The sequence below is a fragment of the Eulemur rufifrons genome, chromosome 13, assembly GCF_041146395.1.
Source record: "Eulemur rufifrons isolate Redbay chromosome 13, OSU_ERuf_1, whole genome shotgun sequence".
Classification (NCBI taxonomy): domain Eukaryota; kingdom Metazoa; phylum Chordata; class Mammalia; order Primates; family Lemuridae; genus Eulemur; species Eulemur rufifrons.
The window spans coordinates 13326353-13349097 of NC_090995.1; the positions used below are offsets into that span (position 1 = coordinate 13326353).

The following is a 22745-nucleotide window of genomic DNA, read 5'->3' on the forward strand; positions in this document are numbered from 1 at the left end:
TTTCATGGTTTTACTTGATAACTGTTGCTCAGTCCAAGAAACTATTTCTAGAAATGCTAAACGGCTTCTATATTTTTATAATTTTTTCCAAGTTCCATTTAAATATCTGTGTTTATAGAGGGTCTCATGGGAAATTCTCCCTTAATTTAATTCTGTCTCGTGGTTCTACCTGGATTTCAGCTTTCACCGACCATCACCAGTGGCTTACACGGCATCGCGAGGAGCATCGAAACGCGGAACTACTCAGAAGGCCTGACCATCCACACCCACATAGTGGGCACCAGCAACTTCAGTGAGACCTCTGCTTTCATGCCGGTTCTTAAAGTCGTTCTCACCCAGGCCAATAAGCTCGGCGTCTAAAAAGGACAGCTTCACTCCCATTCAACATTGCCGTCTTTCCAAAGAAACATGTTTTAAAAAAAAAAAAAAAAAAGATAAAACATGGACCAATCCTCATTAGCATGTTTCCATAGCAGCCGGTCAAGAGCATTTACACTATTTCTGCAGGTATACCCACCTTAGAACCGCGCAAAACCCTGGTGCTTGCTTTTTGTTTTAATCTTGGTTGCCCGTGATGATTTTCCTGCTCTGCAAGTAGCGTTTTCCCTGGATTACACATAGCGTGGTTTCTGGAACATTCTGATAAAATACGGTTGTTAAGACCTCGGTATACGTTGTGGAAAGGGAGCATCTGGTTATGCATAAAGCAGAGCTAAAGCTGAGTTTCTTTCATATCTTCCCTGCTTCCTCCGTGTCAATCACATTAAAGTGTGTAATCCTATTTTATGTGTTTGCAGTCTTTTTTTAAACAGCTGTTCGCAATTTAGTTTAATCCCTATTTTTTATGTCTTTGGCTTCGCTCTGGTCTTGAACAAATAACTACATCTACAAGCTACCTCTCATAGGTTTTAGCAAATATTCATGAAAAATAGGATTACTTGGTTTAAATGTATATAGGGAAAAACTGAGCATTTTCATTCGGGTAGAAGGCATTGAGCTTTTTTCTATGAATAAATGTTTTCGGTATTCTCTTTGAGTTTTAAGACCGAATTGTCTCCATTTTATAGTTAGAAATTTGTTCACCCGTTTAAAAGAAAGTTGCCTACAGCTCTGAGGTTTAAAGTTCAGAAAGAAAACTTTAATTTCAGTCAGCTTTGAATCAAAGCCAGATATTTTTCAGCCACTTTTTCTGTCAAGTAATTTTATTATGATCTGTCTTAACATGTGGTAAACAAAAGATAATGGTTCCCGTGGAATCTGGAGGAGAAATAGATACCAATAATTTTCATTGCTTATGCAATATTACTTAAAAAGGTTAAAAAAAAACTACATAAGTAAACACTGGAGTAAGAGTAGTTCATCAGGTTTTTCTGCAGCCTGAGTGAAATAGTTTGCAAGAACTTCCCAATTCCCTTACTGCAGTCCCTACTCCACAAACAACCCCCTCCACCCTTTTAAAAAGATCAGCCAATCGGAATAGGTTTGTCAGTAAAAAAGAAAAAAGCAGCACCTTGGGAGCATGTATATATACTAGGGTCTCAAGACTGGAGTGTCTAGACTTACAAACTGTTACATTGTCATCCTGCTCATTGGTGCCCTGTGAATTTGGGAGCGTGAGTCAGTTCCACTACTCACTGAAGTGACAACTGGACCTTCTGGACCTGACCCTGAACTGTAGAGTCGGCTCAAGAACAGTGGACTGGCTTCTAGTAACTTTTCTATTCACTGCCCTTAGAGTTAAGGTTTGTTTTGTGGCTGAGGTGACAATGGCATGATTGGCATCATTTTACAAAAAAACAAGTTCCCAAAAGATGAGCAACAACAACAGGAGGCAGTGGAGACCTGGCCAATCCCAAAAAACATATTAAGGGTGTGAGTGTCCAAAGCCATTTGCTACTGCTGTCTGACCAGCTGTCATCTTTTTTTTTCAGTAAAACATTGTGATTTTTTTTTTTTTTTTTTTTCACCGTGGAGCCATTTTTCCATGTGGCTTAGAACCTTGGAGAAGTTTCATATGAATGAGTGGAATAAGATGAGCTGAACTCAAGATTGTCTTTATCTCTGAAGTATGAAGATAATCGATTATAGACAGTTTGTTTTTCTGAAGAAAAAAAAAGACAGCTTTTAAGAAATTTAAAAAATAGAGAAAAAAATTTCAACTTGATTTTGTAAATGCTGTTTTGAACGTTTTCACCTTAAGATGACATCACAGTGTACACCTGGGCGTCTCAGGAACCTCTGTTGAAGGCTGTCCTTGTATAAAGATCTCAGGAATCGTACAACTGATGGTGGTTCCGTTTTGGAAAGTTGGAGTTGTATTTTATCCCTTGTCATTACTTCATAGGTAGTGACCAGCCATTCTTTCCAAATCCTAGGTCTGTTCGATTTGCTTCATATGCTTTTATTATTTTTTTTAACCTACTTAATTTTAAAACAAGGGAAGGACTATGCGGGAAGCTGATGGGTGGGGCCAGGTGTTGGCCAGATGTATCAGAATGTGGGGCTTTTTTAAATATTACACCAGGTCCTCTGCCCCTTCTTTATGCCATTCTTTGGGTTGAGTGGCAATGGGGTATGTAGCTGATGGAGGCAGTTGTTCATTTGAATAGTGTGGGGGGCAAGAAAAAGGTGAGAACAAAGCTGCTCTACACCTGACTGGAGAGTCCAATGAGCCTGTGTATCCCTTTGGATTCAGAAAGCTCTCGTAAGGACAGGAAGATGGAGCGGGATCCCCGGCAACCAGTTGTACCTGATTATGCAACAGCTGCGTGAAAGATACAAGGGAGGGATGATGGCTGGTAGACACTTTTGTGATAACCCCTTATCTCCTGACCACATTTGGGTTCATCTACGAGTGACTGCAAAGCCATCTGCTGGCTCCTCTGCCACAGCGGAGACTTCATGTAGAACTGTCCTGAAGTTTCAACCCATGGCACGTACACGCGGGTACACTCGTGCACACACCTGCCCCCTCCTCTCTGGTCGTTCTGCGGCTGTGGTAGCTGCACCCCCAAATAGAGCCTCTGAGGAAGCTGTAGGGGTGTTCGTCCATGCTGACGATGTCAGCATCTTCAAATTATTCAGAAAATAAGAATAAGAGGGACTGTGTGTACAGACACTCTTACCTATTTGATCTTACGGATCAATGTCTCAAATCTTTCAACAAACGTAAATTACAGAGACAAGGCAATCAAATTAGCTTCACTTTTTCTGGCATCCTATTTGTTTCGTCTAATTTCTGTAGCATCTGTTCTGCCCAGCGCTTTGGTACCCAAGTCTCTCTCTCGGGTTCATGTTGCCTAGTGTGCCTATATGCCTGGTTGGGGTCAAACTGTACCATCTTTTAATTTCCAGCTGTTTGCCTTTGTTTTCCCCCCCAGGGGGTATAGGATGCATGGGTTTTAGGGTGGTTGAAGTGGATCTTGGAACAGTTAATGAAGTCAAACAAAAGGAAATAGACTTCGATTCGCAATAGTGCCTATTTTTTGCTATGTGGATTGATGTTTTCCAGAGATCTGCCGAAGTATTTATTTAGCAAACAACACTCCCGTAGTTACATCTGAAACACCTAGAATGACTTTGTACAACCGTGATTACTCAGAAATGCCTGATATCTTTCTTTTAATGGATCTGTACTCCTTGTCGGATTTGAGTTCGGTATTAGGCTGACATTCGACAAGGCCTAGAAGCCTATGGTGAGCCTGTCTCTGCTTTGATTGCTGGTGCCTTAAAATTTCACAATTCCACAAACTTTCTAAAACCACCTTTTGTGTAACCGTGGGCTTGTACAGATGGGAAGGGGTTGGCCTCAGAAGTCTTGTGAGAAGGAGGAAACCTTCCCATTTCAAAGAGATAAAAGAACTTGTTGGGTTTTTAGTTCTTATATGCAAAGTTAAAGCTAATGGAATGTGTGTTTCAAACACATAGCTCTTGAGGCTGTGGTCTCATGGCTAATAAATTAAAACTAAGAAAACATTTTTTTTTAAATCACATTATCTCTACATTCTCTCTCTTACACCTTTACAGGCTATTATATTTCCTGGCTCTGGAGCGTGACATCCTAATGTTATAATTAACTTGGTTTCTTTACTTCAGTAAGTATTTATAAAGTGCTTTATACAGTTCAGTAGAGACTTCACGTTCAAACAGATGGGTCTGTAGGTAGGCAATGCCTATCATAGGAACAGGATGGGTTCAAATTTGATTAGAAGAAGACAGTTCCAGACCTTTTCTTCTGAACAATAAAAGGGTACTGAATATAATATAAAATTAAGGGAGCCATCAGTGGTCTTAAGGCTGACCAGTAAGTATAATCTGGTTAATGATGAAAGGTATTTCATCGTGTACTTTGTCCAGTAAAGGAAGGATCCACTTTAAGATTGGGATGTGAGGTGGAACGGAATGTGAAAACAGATTTCAGTAGTCAGGGAAGCTGCCATTCCCTAAAAGTGGCCTAAAAATAGTTCGCTTTCCCTATCGATATATCTGCAAGTAACAGCTGACCTTCTTTGACTACCTTTTCTTCTTAAGGATTTTGGGGCGAGAACAAACCCATGTTAACAGGCCTACGTGCGCGAGCAGTTCCTTCCCTCCTGGTGGGTACTGCCTGGGCACACTGATCGAAGGGATCTGACGTGAGCCTGGGGTGGGCACTCAGGTAGGTATTTAGATTTCTTCCTCTCAGTCTTCACGTTGGCCCCGGGGGCTGAGTTAGCGATTCCAGTTGCCAAGTGCAGCTCGTAAGCAGCGGAATCCGGATGCCACCCCAGCTCTCGGTCCAGTCACCCCCATCTTTTTCCCATGAAACCATATTTTCTCCCAAAGTCAGGCTAACGGTGACCATAATAAAAACCTGACTTTCGGTTTCTGATCTTGCTCCCCTTCACTTCCCCGTTTGTCTGCATTTTCCACAAAAGAGGAACGTGGCCATTCTGATGAGCTTATTGAACACTGTTGGCTTTCTTTCCAGGCAGATTCTCTGCATGGTGGGAACGGCAGCCCCCCGGCAGCCCAGAGCTGTATCTCCACCGCCTGTGACGTGCTGAGGGCAGAGAGACCCCCTCACGACACCTGTGTTCTGCTCACAGAGACAGCTCTGAGGGCTTTGGTTGGGTCTCACGCCTGCCCCCTGATCAAGGTCTGTGCCCAGGGGATGGGACAGCAGAGCCGGCTGGCCCAGGGTTCTAGACTAGAGGGAACCTCGGGTGGTAACAGTAAAAAGCTACTGCGAGCTAACTTTATCCCACCTGCTGTAAACTGTGGAGCACTCATCCGGGAGTCAAGGGACTGGGTTCCAATGTCGTCTTTGCCACTTACTGTTAGTCAAGTCACCTTCATTTCCCCATCTGTAAAGCGAGGGGTAGGACTAGATCTCCAACTTCACTTCAGCTCAGAAACACACTTTCCACCGTGTCTCTGTGTCTTACCTTTACGTCTTCCGAAGGAATCAAAAATAAATTTCGGTGAGCACCAAATCTCTGAAGAAAGATGACAGACAACTGAGGCCTGTTTATATCTGGATACCTTTTTTCCTCTTGTAGAGTTAATTTGATTGTCAATCTGGAGAAAAATCAACGCAGCACTTTCCTCTGTTGGAAACGAATGGGCAGGCATTTCAGAGAGATTGTGACGTGAGGACTTGGGATAAATCTATTTGCTTGGCCTTGAGGTCCCTGAGTAGTGAGTCTTCCTCATTGATGACATCTATTTCCTTGAAATTAACCTTTCCGCACACCTGTTCCCCACGTCAAGAACAGGCTACCTTCCAGTGATTGCATAGGACACGCAATGAACTAGTTTTTCCTCTAGTGCTGCAAATCTGGGTCATCCTTTTTGACATTCCTGAACTCTATTTACAAATTCCCAGTCCCTGCTGGAGAACAACGGGGGCCTTTGCCTTTTAAGAGCAGCCTGTGGTAATTGACACGGCGGGGAAGAGAAAGAGGTCGTTGAAGCAGAAACAATAACAGCAGCTAGTGCTGAGAAAGAAAGAAAAACCTCTCTGCATTTATCTGCCCTCGGAAACCAAAATATCCTAAAAGGAAACCGGGTGGGCGATTGTGGGGGGAGGGGACCTGGAGAGCCGGAAGGGTTTGTGGGTAAAAACTTTGGTCAATACAATCTTTGTCGCAATGGTAGGGGGTGTTCGTTTATTTCAGAGAGCTGAGATTTGGGAGCAGGGAGAGATACAGAGAGGGGAGGAGTTTGGCTTGGTTTGTGGACCTCGTTTCCAGCCAGATGTTGGTCAGAGGTGGATGTGGCGTAGGTGATAACAGATGTTAACATGCCATGACTGCGTCTTAAAAAGGGATGTTTAGCGATTCCTCTGTAGCCTGTACTAGAGTTTGTGGTGTCCGCTTCTTTTAGTGATTCTTTGATCGCTGTCTGCCTCCCCTACCGGACCGTGAGTTCCCTGAGCATGAAGCCATATTCTCCTCTGTGGGGCTGAGCTCCGTGCTTGACCCAATAAACATATCGAAACTCAAGACTATTTGGAAAGATGCAAAGGGCAGCAGATTGCTGACCAAAGAGACAGCTGGGGTTGGTTCCAATACTTCAGTGGGTTTTTCATTAAGGAGACCCTCTCATCTGGCTTACGAGTCAGGACCTTAGAGCCTTCAAATCTGGCCGTCTCCAAAGCCCAGTGTCCCGCTGCCACCCTGCAGCACTCTATTAGGAGAATTCAGGAAATGTGGAAAGGGTCTTAAGCAATAAGACCGGGTCTTCATTAAAGGAAAATCCCTCCCTCTCGTCATCCAAAGCAACACAAACACTCATTTTAGAGGACCAGGTCTCCCCTCATCCACTGCTGTGTAAATTCTTAATGGGAAATGTTTCCAATCCATTTAGTACAGAAAGAGGGACGTCAGCCCTCCCGGGCCTGGAGGAAGCAGAGAAGACTAATTTTCTTCTAAGCTATGGTTACAGCTGCTCCCCATTGCTGGTACCACCGCCTGCCCCCCGCCCCCCACCTCTCACCCCACCCCCATGGAAGAATTGTCTTCCATGAAACTGGTTCCTGGTGCCAGAAAGGCTGGGGACCGCTGCTCTAGACCACTAATTATTAAGGAAATGCAATCAAAACTGCAACGAGGTATCACTCCATACTCATCAGGATAGCTGTTACCTAAAGAAACAGAAAATAAGCATTGGTGAGGATGTGGAGAAATTGGAACCCTTCTACACTGTCACTGGAAACGTAAAATGGTGCAGCCGCTATAGAAAATAGTACGGTAGTTCCTCAAACAATTACACATAGAATAACCATAAGATCCAGCAATACCACTTCTGGGTATATATATCCAAAATGATCGAAAGAGGATCTCAAAGAGATACTTGTACACCCATGTTCATAGCAGCATTAGTCACAGGGGCCAAACGGTGGGAGCAACCCAAGTGTCCATCAATGGATTAACAGACAAATAAAATAAAATCCATATACATGCAATGGAATATTATTTAGCCTTTGAAAGGAAGGAAATTCTGACAAAGGCTGTAACCTGGATGAGCCTTCAAAACATTATGGTAAGTGAAACAAGCCAGTCGCAAAAAGACAAATGCTGTATGATTTCACTTAAATGAGGTGTCTAGAGTAGCCCAACTCATTGAAACAAAGTAGCGTGCTGAATGCCAGAGGCTAGAGGGAGGTTGAAATGGAGAGTTTCATGGGTATAAAGTTTCAGTTTTGCAAGATGACAAAGTGCTGGAGATTGGTTGCACAATAATGTGAATATACTTAACACTACTGAACTGTACACTTAAAACTGGTTAAGATGGTAAATTTTAGGTAACATGTATTTTACCACAATTACGTATTTTTGAAACAATTCTTACCCAGATATCACTCTCCCTCCTCCCTGCCTCTAGTGTGAATGAACAATTCCCTTCTTTGTGTTTCCACATTATCCTGCATACACCACTGTTACGGCTCTTATCACATTGTGGGTAATTATTTGTTTGACCGGATAAGGCTCACTGTCCCATTGTCCTCCGTCCTGGAATGAGAGGAGTCCTCATCCACAGCTGAGCTTCGGAACCCAAGGAAATATCCTGGGGTCTTTAACACAATAGAGAAAAGAGACAGCGATCCTGGTGGCAAAATACACTAGACAGGGAACAGGCATGATTAGCAAGAGTATGTCTTATATCTTGTAGAGGTTTCCCTCTGAGGCTGGACCTGGAGGGAGCCTCTTTCTTCAGCCATCCTTTTACCGGCAGGATCTGAAAAGTCTAGAGAGCACTTCTCCCATCCCTCAACACGCAAAAGCATCCTCTTCACCACGAGGACAGCCAGCTGAAATGATTGGCCCGACCCAGTCTGACCCGCCAGAAGGAAGAGAGGAAGATGTTCATTCAAGTTGGAGCAGCTTATGTAACAGATAAAGTAGTACTGGGGCAGGGGGGTGGGGGGGAGGTAAAGAACTATTTTGCTGCTTCCCCTGGACTCCTTGTATGTATGTTTGATGACTAATAAAAAGAATTTTTTTTTTTCTGATAATGGGCTGAACCTTCCTGCCCTTCCAAGCTCATCGCCAAGGGGTTATATTTGTTTGATCAATCTTTGCTCCTATCTGGAAGCTCCTATAGGGCAGGGACCATACCTCATTTATCTTCGTATCCCCGGTGCCCACTAGTCCCGGCAGGTGCCCAATAAGTGCCAAACAAATGACTGGAGTGTTAGAATGAGGGTGGAGTGAGTCTTTACAATTGCCCAGAGAGAAAGGACAGGCTGAACTAAAGGGCCACCCGGAGCATGCGGGTCTGGTGGCCGTGGGCATCAGAGAACAGAAGAAAAAGTGGTTCCTTCTAAAGCACAGGTTGAGCAGAATGATGAAATTCACACTCTCCCATGTAACCTCCTGTTCTCTAACTGGTCATGATGCAGTGTCAACATTTATCCGGATCCTTGGCAAATTTCCTTTCATTCTGTCATTGCAATCCCACGACACCAGCTCAGTCGCCCTGGCTCCACAAGCCACACGCTTCGCTTGGGCTCTAAATTCGACATTGTTTTATCTGGCTGATTGGCTGGCGCTGGTCTGCTAACAGTCATGCCCATGTACGGCCCTTTCGTGCAGTCAATTCTTGGTGACTTTTTTCCCTTCCCTCTCCTGGAATTCCGGAAAGGATTCCTAACAATGGTTAATCCCCAGGTTAGCTTTTTTGGTCAACAGAAGGGCATCCCTTCAAACTCACATTTATAAAATTTGCAAGCTGGGAGGAAGCGTAGAGACTAGTTCTGGTTCTCAGGTAGGGAAATTTGTGCCTAGAAAGCTGAGCTGGGTCACACTCAGCTAAAAATGGAACTCGGAGCCCCCGGCGTCCAGTCCTGAGCCCTGTTCGCCTGCCGGTGGTGCCACACCTGCCGGGCCACCTTCAGCTCACTCTCGTCCCATTTTCCGTGCATCGAGGGCCCTCTCTGGAGAGCTCTTCAAATCAGCTGCTTTAGGAGGGGAGAAATAGGCAGACACAAATTTTTCACAATTTTCCTTGGAACGTTCTGGGTGATTTTTTTCTGAAGCCCAATCCTCGGTGGTGCTGACTTGAAGGTATTGTCCCATCTCCGAGGGCCAAGGGACACGGCGCAGACGTGCGCTGGTTAGCAAGAATCTACCATCAACAGAGCTGCGGTGGGCAGGGCCCCCGTTGGCTACAAACCAGGTGTGCATCACCTAACAAGCACTGATTGAGCACCTGCTGTGTGCCTGGCTCCTCCACGGCGGCCTAATTAAGAGCCGAGCGCCGCCCTCCATCCCTCCGCCGGCTCACGGAGCTGCTCCCTGGCGGACACAGGGACTGTCATCCTGGATCTGGCCTTCGCTTGCCTTGCGACTCCAGGCAAGTATTTAAAATTCTCCAACCCAGGTGGCCTGTGGCTTGAGATTAAAAAAAAAGGAAAAAAGCGTCTCACAAGGGATAGTCTGAGAAAGGTATTTCTGGGGAGCCGCGGAAGTGCTGGGAGCCGCGCTGCAGGCTGCGGGTCCCCGGAGCCACCTCCCGCTCGCCCCTCCCCCCTACCCCGGGCGGAGCTGCCACCTCCCGCCCCGGGGGCTGCGGTCGGGCCGGGGGCGCCTTTCTCTTTAAGAGCCCCACGGGCGGCGCTGATTGGCTGCGGCTCTGCGGGTCCTTCCTCCCGCTCCCGCTCCCCGCGCGCGCTCGCCGCCTCCTCCTCCTCGCCGCGGAGTCGGCCCGGCGGCGGCGGCATGGGCGACACCCCGGCGACAGCTGCCGGCCGCCGGGAGCCGCAGCCGTAGGCCGCGCTGACCGCCGCGCCGGAGAGAGGGGGCCGGAAGGCGGGGACGCGGGGTGCGAGGGTCCCCGCGAAAGGCAGAGGCCCCCGCCCCCACCCGGGAGCTCCCGGGCCGAGCGCCCGCCCGCGCCCTCTCCAGCCATGCCAGGCCCGGCCGCCGACGCGGGCCGGGTCCCCTCCGGCGACGGCCGGCAGGAGCTCCGCGCCGGGCCCGCCGGCTCGCAGGGCGGCGGCGGCGGCCAGCAGCGGCCGGGCGCGCGCGGGCAGCGGCAGAGCATCGTCTGGAGGAACGTGGTGCTGATGAGCCTGCTGCACCTGGCGGCCGTGTACTCCCTGGCGCTCATCCCCGAAGCCCAGGCGCTCACGCTGCTCTGGGGTGAGTCCCGCCGGCGCCCCCCGCGCGCCCCGGCCCCCTCGCCGGGACGGCCAGGTGTTTCTGTCCAGGTATTCCCGACTCCGGCCTCCCCCGCAGTGAGCGCATCTGCGGGATCCCGACGGCGAGCGGGAGACCCGGGGTCCTGCGGCGCCGCCGCCGCCGTGCGCCGAGGCGCGCGGAGGGAGAGAGGCCGGGGCTGGGCACTGGCTAAATCGGGCTGGGGAGGGAGGACAGGCAGGGTGGGGGTGTCGCCCGTGCACGTGCCTGGGGCTATCTGTCCCCGTCTCCTCCGCGAGCCACACACCCGGGGGCCGAGTTAAGGACAAGGAGGAGAGCGGAGGGAGGAGAGACCCGGCACAGGATTGAGTCTTGGTTTTTGCGCACCAGATGGAAGCAATCGGTTCCCTTCCTGCCTCTCCAAGGCCCCTGTCCCTGTTTCCTCCGTGATCTTCTGTGCCCAGCTGCAGTTCTCCGGCCCCCAAAGTTTGCCAGCGAGCAAACCGAGCCCATGGCGAGGGCGCTTTGCCCCCAGCACGCAGCTCCGGCGGTGGCCCCGAGCCCTGTCCCCACCTGGCCCTTGCGGGTCTGTTCCGCACCTGTGGCTCTCCTGCCGTCCTCCCTCCTTGCACCCCCGCCCTCGCCGGCAGAGAAGGGAGCCCGGGATCCGACCCCCAGAGTCCCAGGGGCTCCGTGCCTGCCCTGCACGACCCTCGTCGCCGATCTCTGAACCACCTTACAAGGCTCCCCTGGCCCCACAGCTGGGTTTGGCTCCTGTCTTTCGGCGGCCGTCGCCAGGACAAAAGGCGCAGGTCTGGACACGCTGGGCTGAGAACCCGGGAGGTGAACGGGAGCCCTTTCCGCTCCTGTTTCCCAGCTCTCCGAGGAAGGGAGGTGGGGCCGGAGCAACACAACCTACTTTTATTTCCAGGGGAGGAAAGAAAAAAATGCTAACGATAAAGACCTCTCTATACAAAGCTGCTGCCCTGGCGCAGCGCCAGCTGCAAACGCCTGGCGAGGTAACGGGGTCCAAGCCTTCCTTGGCAACCCTGCGGTCCCTGCTGCCGGTTCCAGAACGTGGGGACCTGTGGGGGGTGTGGCTCGGGGAGGGAACAGCGGAGCTGAGGGACGGTGACAGGGGCAGGGTGTTCGCCAATCCCTCGAGCCTTTGAAGTCCCCCCAGAGCTCTGGGTAATCTCCTACCTCGCCCACCCTCCACCCCCACTGCACCTCCTCAATTCTGTGTCCTTTTCACCACTGCCTTTACGTGTTGGTTTAATTTGCCATCCGCCTTCCTTCCTCGCTTATCTCCAAATGATTAGCTTGTGTGAGGCTCAGCCTCTGCTTCGTGGACGTGCCTGGCACCGCCAACCGGAGCCTGCGGGAGCCTCTCCCGGCTTCCAGAGGCCGCTGGGCGCTGGACGTCAGAGCTCACCGGCCTCTAGGGGGTTGGGGTTTGTCTTTAATAGCTGCCGTGTTCAGAGCATTCAGGGAAAAGCGAGCACTTAAAATATTATCTTACATGCCTGGAACTCCACAGGCCGAACTCCTGACGGCCCCTGAGCCCCGAGATTCTGGCATCGAACCAGGAGCCGCAAGGACGAGGCCCTCCTCCCCGGCTTTGCCAGGTCACCCCTGCCCTTTCCAGACGGCTCCGTGGTGAAGGTGGAGTCTTTGCTCTGAAAGACCTTGGCCAGAGGACGCCCGCTGAGGCCCCAGACTCCTCCAGCTTCCAGGGGGACATGGACACACTCGGGGAATCCGGCTTCCCCTTTGGGGGTGACGTTCCCAACACCCATCCTTGCACCTCCCGCCCAAAGGCAAAGACCTCTTCATTGCCTCCCTGAAAAAAAAAGGAAAAAGAGCAAGTGTTGTAGTTTTAAGTTCCAGAATTTTGACTTAGTAACATTCCAGACAATGGATGCTATCTGACCTAGATGGCTTTTGAGGGAAGAAATGAGGGACAGGGAGGGACCAGCTAAGCGGCACTGCTGGCTGGGCTCCATGGCACCCCTGGAGGGACTAGGGGGACCCATCACCGAGGGTGACTCTCAATGAAAGCCCTGGAGCCTGGACCCACAGACTTCTCCTCACTGGAGGCTTTTTGCACCCCACCCACGGTTCTGTCTAGCACGAGAGCCAAGTTCATCCCCCATGGGCTGCTCGTCCACCTTAGAGACCTGATTTGTGAAGGAAAAAGGCTTAGCCCATCCGTCGCTTGCCAGTCTCCACCCCAGGTGAGGTTGCCCTGGAAACAAGAGGCATCCGTGCAGCGCAGCCAGCAGGGGACGTGTTAGGTGTGCAGAGCGCGGGGAGTCCTTTGCGTGGTGGTGAAGTGTCGCCCATGAGAGATCCCTCAGGTCGAGTCCGCCGCCTCCCCCTCCCGCCAGCGACTCTCCTTGGGGCCAGAGCAAGCCGCTTTCCCTCCCTCCCCTGCCAGCTTTCAGGGTGGGCAGCTGTCAGCACAGGACGCTCTGGGGCGCCCGGGTCCTCAGGGATGAGTCTGTGAGTCCCAGGGACAGAAAGCAAACTCCAGCTAGAGGAAAAGTCTTCATCCGAAGGCTTGAGCTCGCAGAAGTGTCTGCTTTGAGGGTTTCTGGCCACAGGGACAGTTAGCCCATGCCCCGAGATGCACAGAGCAGGGCGTGATGACCAGCAGTCCTGGCATTGAGGTGACAGTCCTGGGGCTGCTTCCTACGGAGCTTCCCCTGCTGTCTGCAGGCATCGGGCTGTGGACTTCCAGAAACATCACTGCCTTTTCTGGTTTCTCCCTAAATGTCATCCGAGTCCCCTAAATGTGTCCCATGGTGACATCGTGGCTTTTTCCCTTAGGAGGCAACGTCAGTGACAGTGCCAGGCAGGAAAAGCGGTAACTTGGCCCGCTTTCTCTGAGGGGTCAGCTGTCCTTCTGGCTCGCCCCAGGGCACATGTGGCCGTTGTCCAGGCAGACACAGGGTTCTCTGGTGCCCTGCTGGCTGCCAGAGCCCCTGGACCATCCTGAGAGGGGTTCCGCCCGTGGCAAGGACCTGAGAGGTGGCGGAGATGAGCAAGGCGGTGTGGGGGGCGGGAGGTCAGTCGAAGCTGGGTTTGGGAGGCACCGACCCGCCGAGCAAATCCTGAGATCTGCTCAAGGTGCGCTTCTGTCCTGCGTCGGCAACCTGCATTCGTAAGCTGGGATGGTCCTGGTGTCGGTGTAGGGTTGTGCTGCTTCTCCATCCTGCCCTCCCATTGTTGGAGAGTACCAAGAACGCTTGGCCATGGACTTCCGTCTTGCCTCCAGGTTTCTCGAGTGAGCAAGGCTCGGTAGAGAGGCAGATCGGAACGTGAATCCTCACTCTTCTGCTTGCCAGTTCAATGGCCTTGGACAAATGAACATCTCTGAGCCTCAGTTTTCTCACCTTTAAAATGGGCATATTACTGTTCCTTGTTCATAAAGTTGTGAGAATTAAATTAGATAATATACATGAAATCACTTAGCACAGTGCCTGACCATTGGTTGATGATGTTATGTAATTATTAGCTGCTGTTATTATTATTGGTCCTAACACTGGCTCTTTATAATAGCAGAGGGGGGGAAAAACGCCCTTCTTACAGCACAATAAATTCCACAAAGCTGGCATAGAACTTGGCTTCCTCGCCTCTCTTGCATGGAAAAATTAGCTTTGGCTTTGGAAATAAGGGCTCTTTCTCCAAGTTCCCAAAGAGAGATGAAAACAAATCCCTTTTGTATTCCTCCCTTTCTCATGCCCTGCTCTTTCATTCCGTCTTCCTTCTATTTTCCCCCAAAAAGATGACTGTTTTGTAGCTAAGCATCTTTTTGTTCAGCTGACAACTCACCTTGTCTTTAGCATTTTCTCTGGGGTTTTTGAGCACAGCTAGTTGTGGGCTGCTGCAAGAACCAGGCCAGGGCATTTCTCTGCATCTGTTAGGGTCTCAGTTTTGACTTGTTTTTTCCCCCTCCTTGTCCTGTTGAGTCATTAAAAAAAAAAAAAAAAAATCTTTAATGCTCAATTGAACTACTAAAAAAACTAAATGAATGTTCCTTTATTCCCTGTAATTCCCAGCCCATTGTTTCCACTCTTGCATTTTTAATAAATGGGTAAGCACTAAAAGCCTGACCTCGGGCTGGGGTTGCAGCTAGACCAGAGAGAAGAGAGTGTGCTTTTGTGCTTTTGCCGGCATAATGGTCCCAACAAGTATAAATATAGGGTGAGGTTAACATCATTAACTCAGTTTTTTCTAAAACTGGTCAAGGTCACTGCAGGCCGCATTGTGATTATGAAATGACAGAAAAGCTTCAGAAGAGAAACCCGCGCTGGAATCCTGGGGCGTTGCCAATGAATCCGACTTTAGACTTGTCCCTTTACAAATTGTGGGCCTCGGTTTTCTCATCTGTCAAATGGGAACAATAACACTGACTGCTAGTTTAAGCATCGGGACATATGTTACAGTGCTTGCCAGAGAGGTGACGCTCAATGCCATCTGCTATTACTACCTCCGGGGATGGGGGGGTGGGGGGAGGGGCTGGTCATGAAACCCGCAGTGGCTTTGTCACCTGCCTGGGAATCTGAGTACTGGTGACTCCCATGAAAGACACTGCTTTCCAATCCAAATATTTGATCACGACCTTGCTGTAATGGTTTCGTTCTCGTCTTCCCTTGTTTTGTGTCTTGCATAAAATTATCATAATTGCTTGGAAAAGCCAGTGACAGATTTGCAAAAGGGTGACACGGCCATAGTCGGGGTTTTTTTTTTGTTTATTTTTTTTCCAAGGATCTACAGAAGAGAGTGTCCTCGGGTGGCATTTTTTTGGTTGAACATTTCTTTTGACGTTCTGTAGTGTCCGGCATGCAGTCTCCCTGCCCCTCTGTCCCGTGTGGCAGTGCCACGCCTTGGGGACAATGAGTGTACACCCAGTAAGAGTGAACGTCAGCCCTTCCTGCCTTGCTCACACGGATGCTTAGTGCTTCGCTGGTTCCCTCGGGGGGGCTCTTGCTTTGGAGGTTGACACTTCCTCCAGCCAGTGCCTGGGTGTCGGGAAGCCCTGGTCCTGGGTAAAGGCGGTTTGTCTCTGATTTTATCCCCCTTGGCGATGGGTTGGTGGACACAACAGGTGCCAGCTGCCTCCAACATAAACGCCCAGTGTCTGCTCGCTGTGTGGCACGAATGGCGAGACGATCGTCAGTCTTCCGTGTGCTCGTACATTCGTTCGTCTACTAATTCATTCTTTTTTCTCACTCCAGTGATGGTTGAAAATGGCTGTGCATCAGAATCACTTGGGCAGCTTTGCAAATGTTCAAAGCCCGGGCCCCTCCCCAGACCTACTAACCGGAATCTCCAAGAGAGATGCTCTGGCTTTTATTTTATTTTATTTTATTTTTTCCTTTTAAGCTATCCAGGTGTTTGTGATGCGCAGCTGGGCTGAGAACTATTATTCAGCTTCCTTATTCAACAATATTTGTTTCTCACCCATTACCTACCGCCCACCCCTGGCTTCATGGCACCTGAAGGCCAGTTGGAGAGACAGGTGCACAGGTGACAACCCCCAAAGCGGGATCCCTTCACAGCCAGAGATCGCAAGGGGAGAGGGACGGCAGGGTCCGGTGGCTCAGGAAGCCGACTGTTCAGCCTGGCGGGAGAGTAGGGTGGGAGACAGAGGAACGCGGGTGGGAGACGTGGCTGGAGGTCTCCGATCTAGGGGCAGGGAGGATTCAGCGGGACGGAAACGGGGTTTGTGGAGAGAGAGGCTGCCCTGGGGCTCCCTGAAGCCTCCCCTGATTCTCCCCTCCTCCTCTCCGCCCAGAGATCTCTCGTGCGGTGGAACAGTCGGGAGCCCGGGTTCTAGACCACCCGGGTTCTGACCGGGTGAGCGTGACGTTATGCAGGGGACACTGGGCAGAGACAGTGCGGTGGGGGGGGGGGGGGGCACTGTCTCTGACTGCCCGGGGCAGGGGGAGGCCAGGAGAGGTGGCTCCGCGAGACATTGAGGTCACGGCCTCAGACTCCGTCCTGGGGAATAAACCACTAAAAAGCACCTTAAGGGTGTAACAAACTCATACCACTCGGAGTCCATCCTCCTCCGCCTTTTCTCCCTCTGTTCTCTGCTCTTTCCCTGCGTCTGAAAGGCTGTGTGTGTGTGCGCGCTCGCGTGTGCAGGGGCTGGTCCCATTCCTACCTCGATTTTTCCCTGGAACCCGCCTTGAGGCAGCTGGTTCTCAGCGGCCCACATTCCAGGACGGCGGGTCCTCCCTCCTTTCAATCCTCTCCCCCTTGCTGCAGGTGCCGGGCCACCGCGGGCTCCGATGTTTACTGAGAAAGGCTGGAAGGCTCTGTGGGTCCTGGCAGGCTGCAGGCTTCTCTCTGGAGACATTCCAGAGCTTTAGAACAAACAGGCAGACCGTCCCGCAGCTGCAGCCGCTTTGCTACTCAAAGTGTGGTCCCCGGACCGGCAGCCTCAGCCCCACCCCAGACCTATGGAATCAGGAATCGGCGTTTGCATTTTGACATCTCCAGGTGATTCATCTATCTGCACACTCAAGTCAGAGAAGCGCTCCCCAGCCCCAAGTCCAGCCTCGAGCTGGCAATTTAGAAAGGCTAGACTTGAGTGGGATTTTGCGATTTTTCCTTTTAACAACCTCCCCGCCTTGGCTTCCCCTCCTACCCTTCTGACTCCTTGTAGCTGATTTTAGAACATGTCGGGATCCTGCTTCTCTTGCCAACAAAAGGCTGTTGCTAAAATCTTTCAGCCGGCAGCAGCAATGTTTAATTCATGGACTAGAAAATTAATTTTGTTTTCATGAATAGAGCTGGGGCAAAATAACCAGGAGACGCTGTGCCTGGCCCTTGGGAATTCAGTTTGTCTATTTAACAGATGAACCGGTCACACTGGGGTGGCCTGGGGGGAGGGCTGCCTTCGACAGGATTGGGAAGCAAATTGTATCAGTCGGGATGCTTTGGGCCGTAGATATCACAAATTCAGCTTCAAATGGCTTAAAAGATAAGGAAAATTTCTTATGTCGCTGATAAGAATTCTTAAGGTAGGACACTTCTGGGATGACCCAACAATGTCCTCAAAGAGCAGGTTTCTTTTCTGCCCGAGTGGACTTGTCGTACTCAGTTTTCCTCGTGGTTACAAGACGGCTGCCAGAGTTCCAGGCAGCACGTGGAGTTATAAGAACATCCTATGGAGGAAGAAGAGAGAGGCTGCCCTTTCTGAAGTCTCACTTTATCGGAGAGAAAATCTTCCCTGGTGGCCTCACAGCTGATCTTCACAGCTGATGTCGCCTCAGGGCTCACCTGCAGGATGGCGTCACCTGTCTCCTGTTAAACCCATCGTGGACAAGGGGCTGGATTACCACGGGTGGTTCGGCCTAACCAGGGCTGGCCACTGTCTCAGTCTGCTCAGGCTGCCGGAACAGGATACCAAAACTGGGTGGCTTTTATTTAACAATTATTAAATACCCTTGCGGGAGTGTCCCTGGAACAGAATTAAAGAGAAAAAGATGGAAAGCCAGTGACTTAGAACAGGGGGCCCCAACCTTTTTGGCACCAGGGACCCGTTTCATGGAAGACAATTTTTCCACCATGAGAGCTCAGGGTGGGGCGGGGTTGGGGGTGGGGAGAGGAGGCGGAGCCAGTGGTGATGTGGGGGATGGGGAGCGGCTACAAATACAGGTGGAGCTTCCTCCCTGCCCGCCCCTCACCTCCCGCTGTGCCCCCCACTTCCTAAGTTTCATGGAAGACAATTTTTCCATGGGCTGGGGAAGGGGAGGGGGCCGAGGGGCAGCGAGCTCTGTGGCCTGGTCCCCAACAGGGACCGCAGACTTAGAGTGCGTTCTCTACCAGGCTCTACACGGTGACACACTTTCCCCAGACTGACGTTTTTCTTGGTTGCTCATTTTCCTCATCTTTTGGGTGACCCAGAACCTCGAGGATGAAGTCACAACCGGATTTCTGTTCTCTTGCCCAAATCTTACTTAAAAAAAAGAGGCACGTGTAAGTTCAGCGCCTCACTTAACCTCACCCAGCAGGTGAGGTTTCATTGGCACAATCTAGGAACAAAGATCTTACTTAGGAGGAAGGAGCAAACTGCTTGATCAGGAAACAAAACAATAGCTGTTGGCCAGAGAGTTTGGAAAACCTTATTTTAAAGTGCAGATGTCAGGAAAATGCGCGGAGCAGGATTACGGTGTAGACATGCTATAAAACTTTTCAGTCAAATATACACATGAAAGGCCTCCTTACAGTATGTGCTTAATCCGTGTTGCTTCCGGTGGTTGTTGAGTCTTCCGGGCTAGACGTGTCCTAAGGTTGCCTCTTAAACGGGAAAAAGAACCAAATACCAACGAACTCGAAAATGAAACAAGACGAGAATAGAGTTTAGAACTCAGGCTTAGATTTATCTTCTTTCTGTATCACTGTCTATTATAGGACCATCATCATACATTTGCTGTTTGGACTGGATTGGTTGTAGCTTAGTTCCCTGAAGAGATTAGAAATGCAACCTCTTACTGAAATGGCCAAGGCCATCTCCAAAAGCATCTTTCTCATTGTCAACCGAAAGCATGTATCAAGCAAGTAATTAATTACTTAGGGCCCCGTGTCCCAAATTGTGTGAGAAAACAAAGACAGGTCTCTACCCACCTATCTTCCATAACTCAAAGGAACAGCTGTGGTCCCCTCCCCCAGACTGTAACCAACTTACTGTTCTCTAGATAAGCACAGAGAACGGAAAATGCTCTTCTTTCAAAGCTGCATGCATGACATTAGAAGTGAATTTGTAAAGTTTAATTGTTTCGTGGAGTAGTTTATCAATCCACTCCTCTAATAAAGAAGTTCGGAAGAAGCTTTTGCAGATGGTTACAACAAAGCTCACATCTATTCTCGGCCGATGACTCACTTGCGTGTCCCCGAAAGCATTTGTTTTGCCCCGGAGTCTCTACAAGCAAAAGGAGATATTTATTGGCAAGGGTGAATAATGCCCACATATCTCCTCTCCCGCCCCCAAATCCATTGTGTCTGCCCTTGCTGCGCTTGGAGTGTGGGTGAGTCATTAACATGTTTGAGCTGCACTCAGATTACTGCAGGGTCTTGACATTTCTCTCTACCCTTTGTGGTTTTTAGCTGGGACAGACCCCTGTTTAACAAGAGAAAAACAAATGCAAGTTTATTAACATATATACCTCAGGGAGACACGGAAGATGCCCAGGGAATGAGTAATTCTCAAAGAAGAGGCCTCTGCGTTCAAGCTTATATAACATTTTCAATAAAGAGAAGTCAATTTTTAGAGACGTGACAAGACAAAGGAAAAGGACCTTGAGTCTCTGGAGAAAACAAACCGTGGAACGGCAGATACAATAAGGCCGGCGACCGAGGCTTGTTGCCTAGATATATCTGGTGTCTGCAGGCTGAGCGGGGTCTAACCTTGTCTTCCAAGATCATCCTTTGTCCTTCTTGGTCGAGGGGAGGGGGACACTTTTGCCTTTGTAAGTTTATGTTCTGCTTTTAGGCAAATAAGGGGAGGGCAGAGAGCTTTTCTTGCATCTACCTCTCAATTGCCTGCAGGTCAAAATAATCCGTATGCCGGAGTAGCGTATTTTGCAGCGGCGTCTTCTGGCCTCCTGCAAGCCCATCTGGGGGTGGTTAAGTCACTACGCTCTGAGCGTGGACTGGATGTCCACCTAGCTTGGCCGGGCGCCTCTCGGGGCTGGAAGAAGCCACAGTTATTAGAGCTAATCTTGCCTCGTGCACAGAGCTGGGATTCAGTCCTCACGTGCCACTATGGCTCTACCAGTTGTTACAATAAAATATGGAAACAGTAAATAGCCGTCACCTTCCCTGGCATCGTCACCAGCAATCCAGCAGCTAAAGGGTCAACGCCCGGCCCAGCTGCAGGGCTGAAATCTGCATCTGTTCCGATTGGTTCTGATTGGTCGGTGCCCGAGGGCTGTCAGATATTCTTAATATCACCTCTGCCTGTGCCTCCTCTTGTTATATAACCCGTATAATCTTCAGCGTCTATCCCTTTCACCGTTCTCATTTAATGGGAACTTCAAAAGAATCGGTCTATCATCCTGGCTTAAATTTATACCCCCAAACCGTGGAAGGAAAACTCTCAGAGCCCATCAAATTTCTGGGGCTTTAAGTCACTCACTTGTCTTACTAGCAGCTCCTTCTGTGATAGAGGCAATGCGTGTCTACAAGGTGATTTTTATTTATTTTATAACCACCTTGGTGTAAGATCTGCCCCTCCCCCCCAAAAAGAATTGATATTAATTTTATCATCAGGGAAAAATAACAGAGATAAAATTATAAAGCTATGTCGCTTTGGTGCTGGGAGTTGGGAGGACAAGATGTGGAAGAAGCCACCGCAGAGGCAGGTGTTAGATCTCAACTCATCATCTGTGTTCCCATGATGTCGGTGGCATCTAGGCTCACTGGCCAGCCTGGGGCCAGTGTCACTCAAGCCATCATTTGAAGCTTGGTACAGGGTATTTATTTATATATCTATTTATTTATCAGAGATGAGGTCTCACTCTGTCACCCAGGCTGGAGTGCGGTGGTGTGATCATAGCTCACAGCAACCTCAACCTCCTGGGCTCAAGCCATCCTCCTGCCTCAGCCTCCCCAGTAGCTGGGACTACAGGTGCTTGCCTTGTACGATGGCTGGCTAAATTTTTTTATTGTTTTGTAGAGACAGAGTCTTGCTGTGTGGACGAGGCTGGAATTTTTTTATAGAAAATTTCAAATATCTATGAAAGTTAAGAGAATGGAGTCTGTTACCCCCACCCCACCCCCCACCCAGATTATTTTCTTTGTAACTTTCTACTTTGGTGCATCATTTCAGGCTCATGGAGCAGTTGCAAGAATGGTACAGGGACTCCCATGCCCGCTCTGTCCAGATCCTCCAGTTTACATCTTGTCCCTTTATCATTTTTCTCTGTATGTGTGTGTGTGTGTATGTGTATTATTTTTCTGGACCATTGGGAATAAATTGGAGACATCATGCCCGTTTGTCTCTAAATACTTCAGTGTGTATCTCCTAAGAATGGGAATATAACCACAGCATAGTTATCAAAATCTAGAAATGTAACCTTGATCTTGTCTAATCCACAGTGGACAGTCACATGTCATCAGCTGTCCTTGAAATGTCCTTTATAGCTATTTTTTTTCCTTTTGGATTAGGTTGAAATAAATACCAGACAGTTGCATCTGTACATCCCCCAGCGTTGAGTATTGGTTGGCAGTCCTGGCCACATTGTTGACATAGAAACCCTTGGGGGCAGCTTTTCCCTGACGCCCCCACCCCTGTCCTGAGGAAATCAGTGTTGAGAGGCGGGGGAGGGGCAGACAACTTCCCCACGCGGATCACGGCCCCTTCCCAGGCAGGCTGGTGACAGGGTGCAGCTCTGCGGGGACTGAAGGGTTCTTAGGGGCATCCTGGGTCCAGGCTCCTCTGCCCTGAGTTGCAGGCATCTTCTGTGGATATTTCTGACCCGATCACCATTGATAACAGGTGGGAAGCCAGCCTGGTCTGGGTGCTAACGGTGCCACCGAGGGGCGGGGCGGGAGGTGATGCTCACCCACGTCCTGTCAACGGTGGCTGCGTGACACGGTGGCTTTACTGGCCCACAGGGTGAGGAGGGGTGGTGACCGCCTTCACCTAGGGTGGTCCCCTGTCTCAGTCCGTTTTGTGCTGGGATAACAGGAGACCACAGACTGGGTAATTTATAACGAACAGAAATTCATCAGCATATAGTTCCAGAGGCTGGAAAGTTCCAGACTGAGGCGGCTGGCATTTTGCGGGGGCTTCTTGCCGTGTCTCCCCTCAGTGAAGTGGAAGGGCGATCACAGGGTGAGAGAGAGGGGGCCCCTTCTATAAGGAGCCTGGCGATGTGAGCAGGGAGGGGGGGGTGTCAAGCGCCTTCTAAAGCCGGCCGGGCATCTGTCCTGACTGGGGTCTTCCTGGGGAAGAGGAGATGCAAGGCACCAAAAGCAAACAGACCCTGGGCCCTGTGCAGGACGGGCTCGGCGTGGTAGAAGCAGAAATCCTGGAGAGGCAGTGTCCAAGCCGACCTCCGGCCTCCCCCCCACCCCCCGGGGTGGCCAGGTGTTCCTTCTGCC

General features: G+C 50.0%; 2 protein-coding genes across 51 annotated transcripts in view; both read left to right on the forward strand.

Moving 5' to 3' along the window:
- SEC31A (SEC31 homolog A, COPII coat complex component) overlaps nucleotides 1-440 on the forward strand; it is a 57961-nt gene extending 57521 nt beyond the window's left edge. For all 50 annotated transcript variants that reach the window (XM_069485403.1, XM_069485392.1, XM_069485418.1 and 47 more), the window contains one exon: nucleotides 181-440. In XM_069485403.1, the coding sequence (XP_069341504.1) occupies nucleotides 181-360 (180 nt within the window). In that variant the 3' untranslated portion in view covers nucleotides 361-440. The remainder of the gene's footprint in view (nucleotides 1-180) is intronic.
- Nucleotides 441-10390: 9950 nt separating this feature from the next.
- Nucleotides 10391-22745, forward strand: part of SCD5 (stearoyl-CoA desaturase 5) — a 78406-nt gene continuing 66051 nt past the window's right edge. The window contains exon 1 of the mRNA XM_069485566.1: nucleotides 10391-10625. Coding sequence (XP_069341667.1) covers nucleotides 10391-10625 — 235 coding nt within the window. The remainder of the gene's footprint in view (nucleotides 10626-22745) is intronic.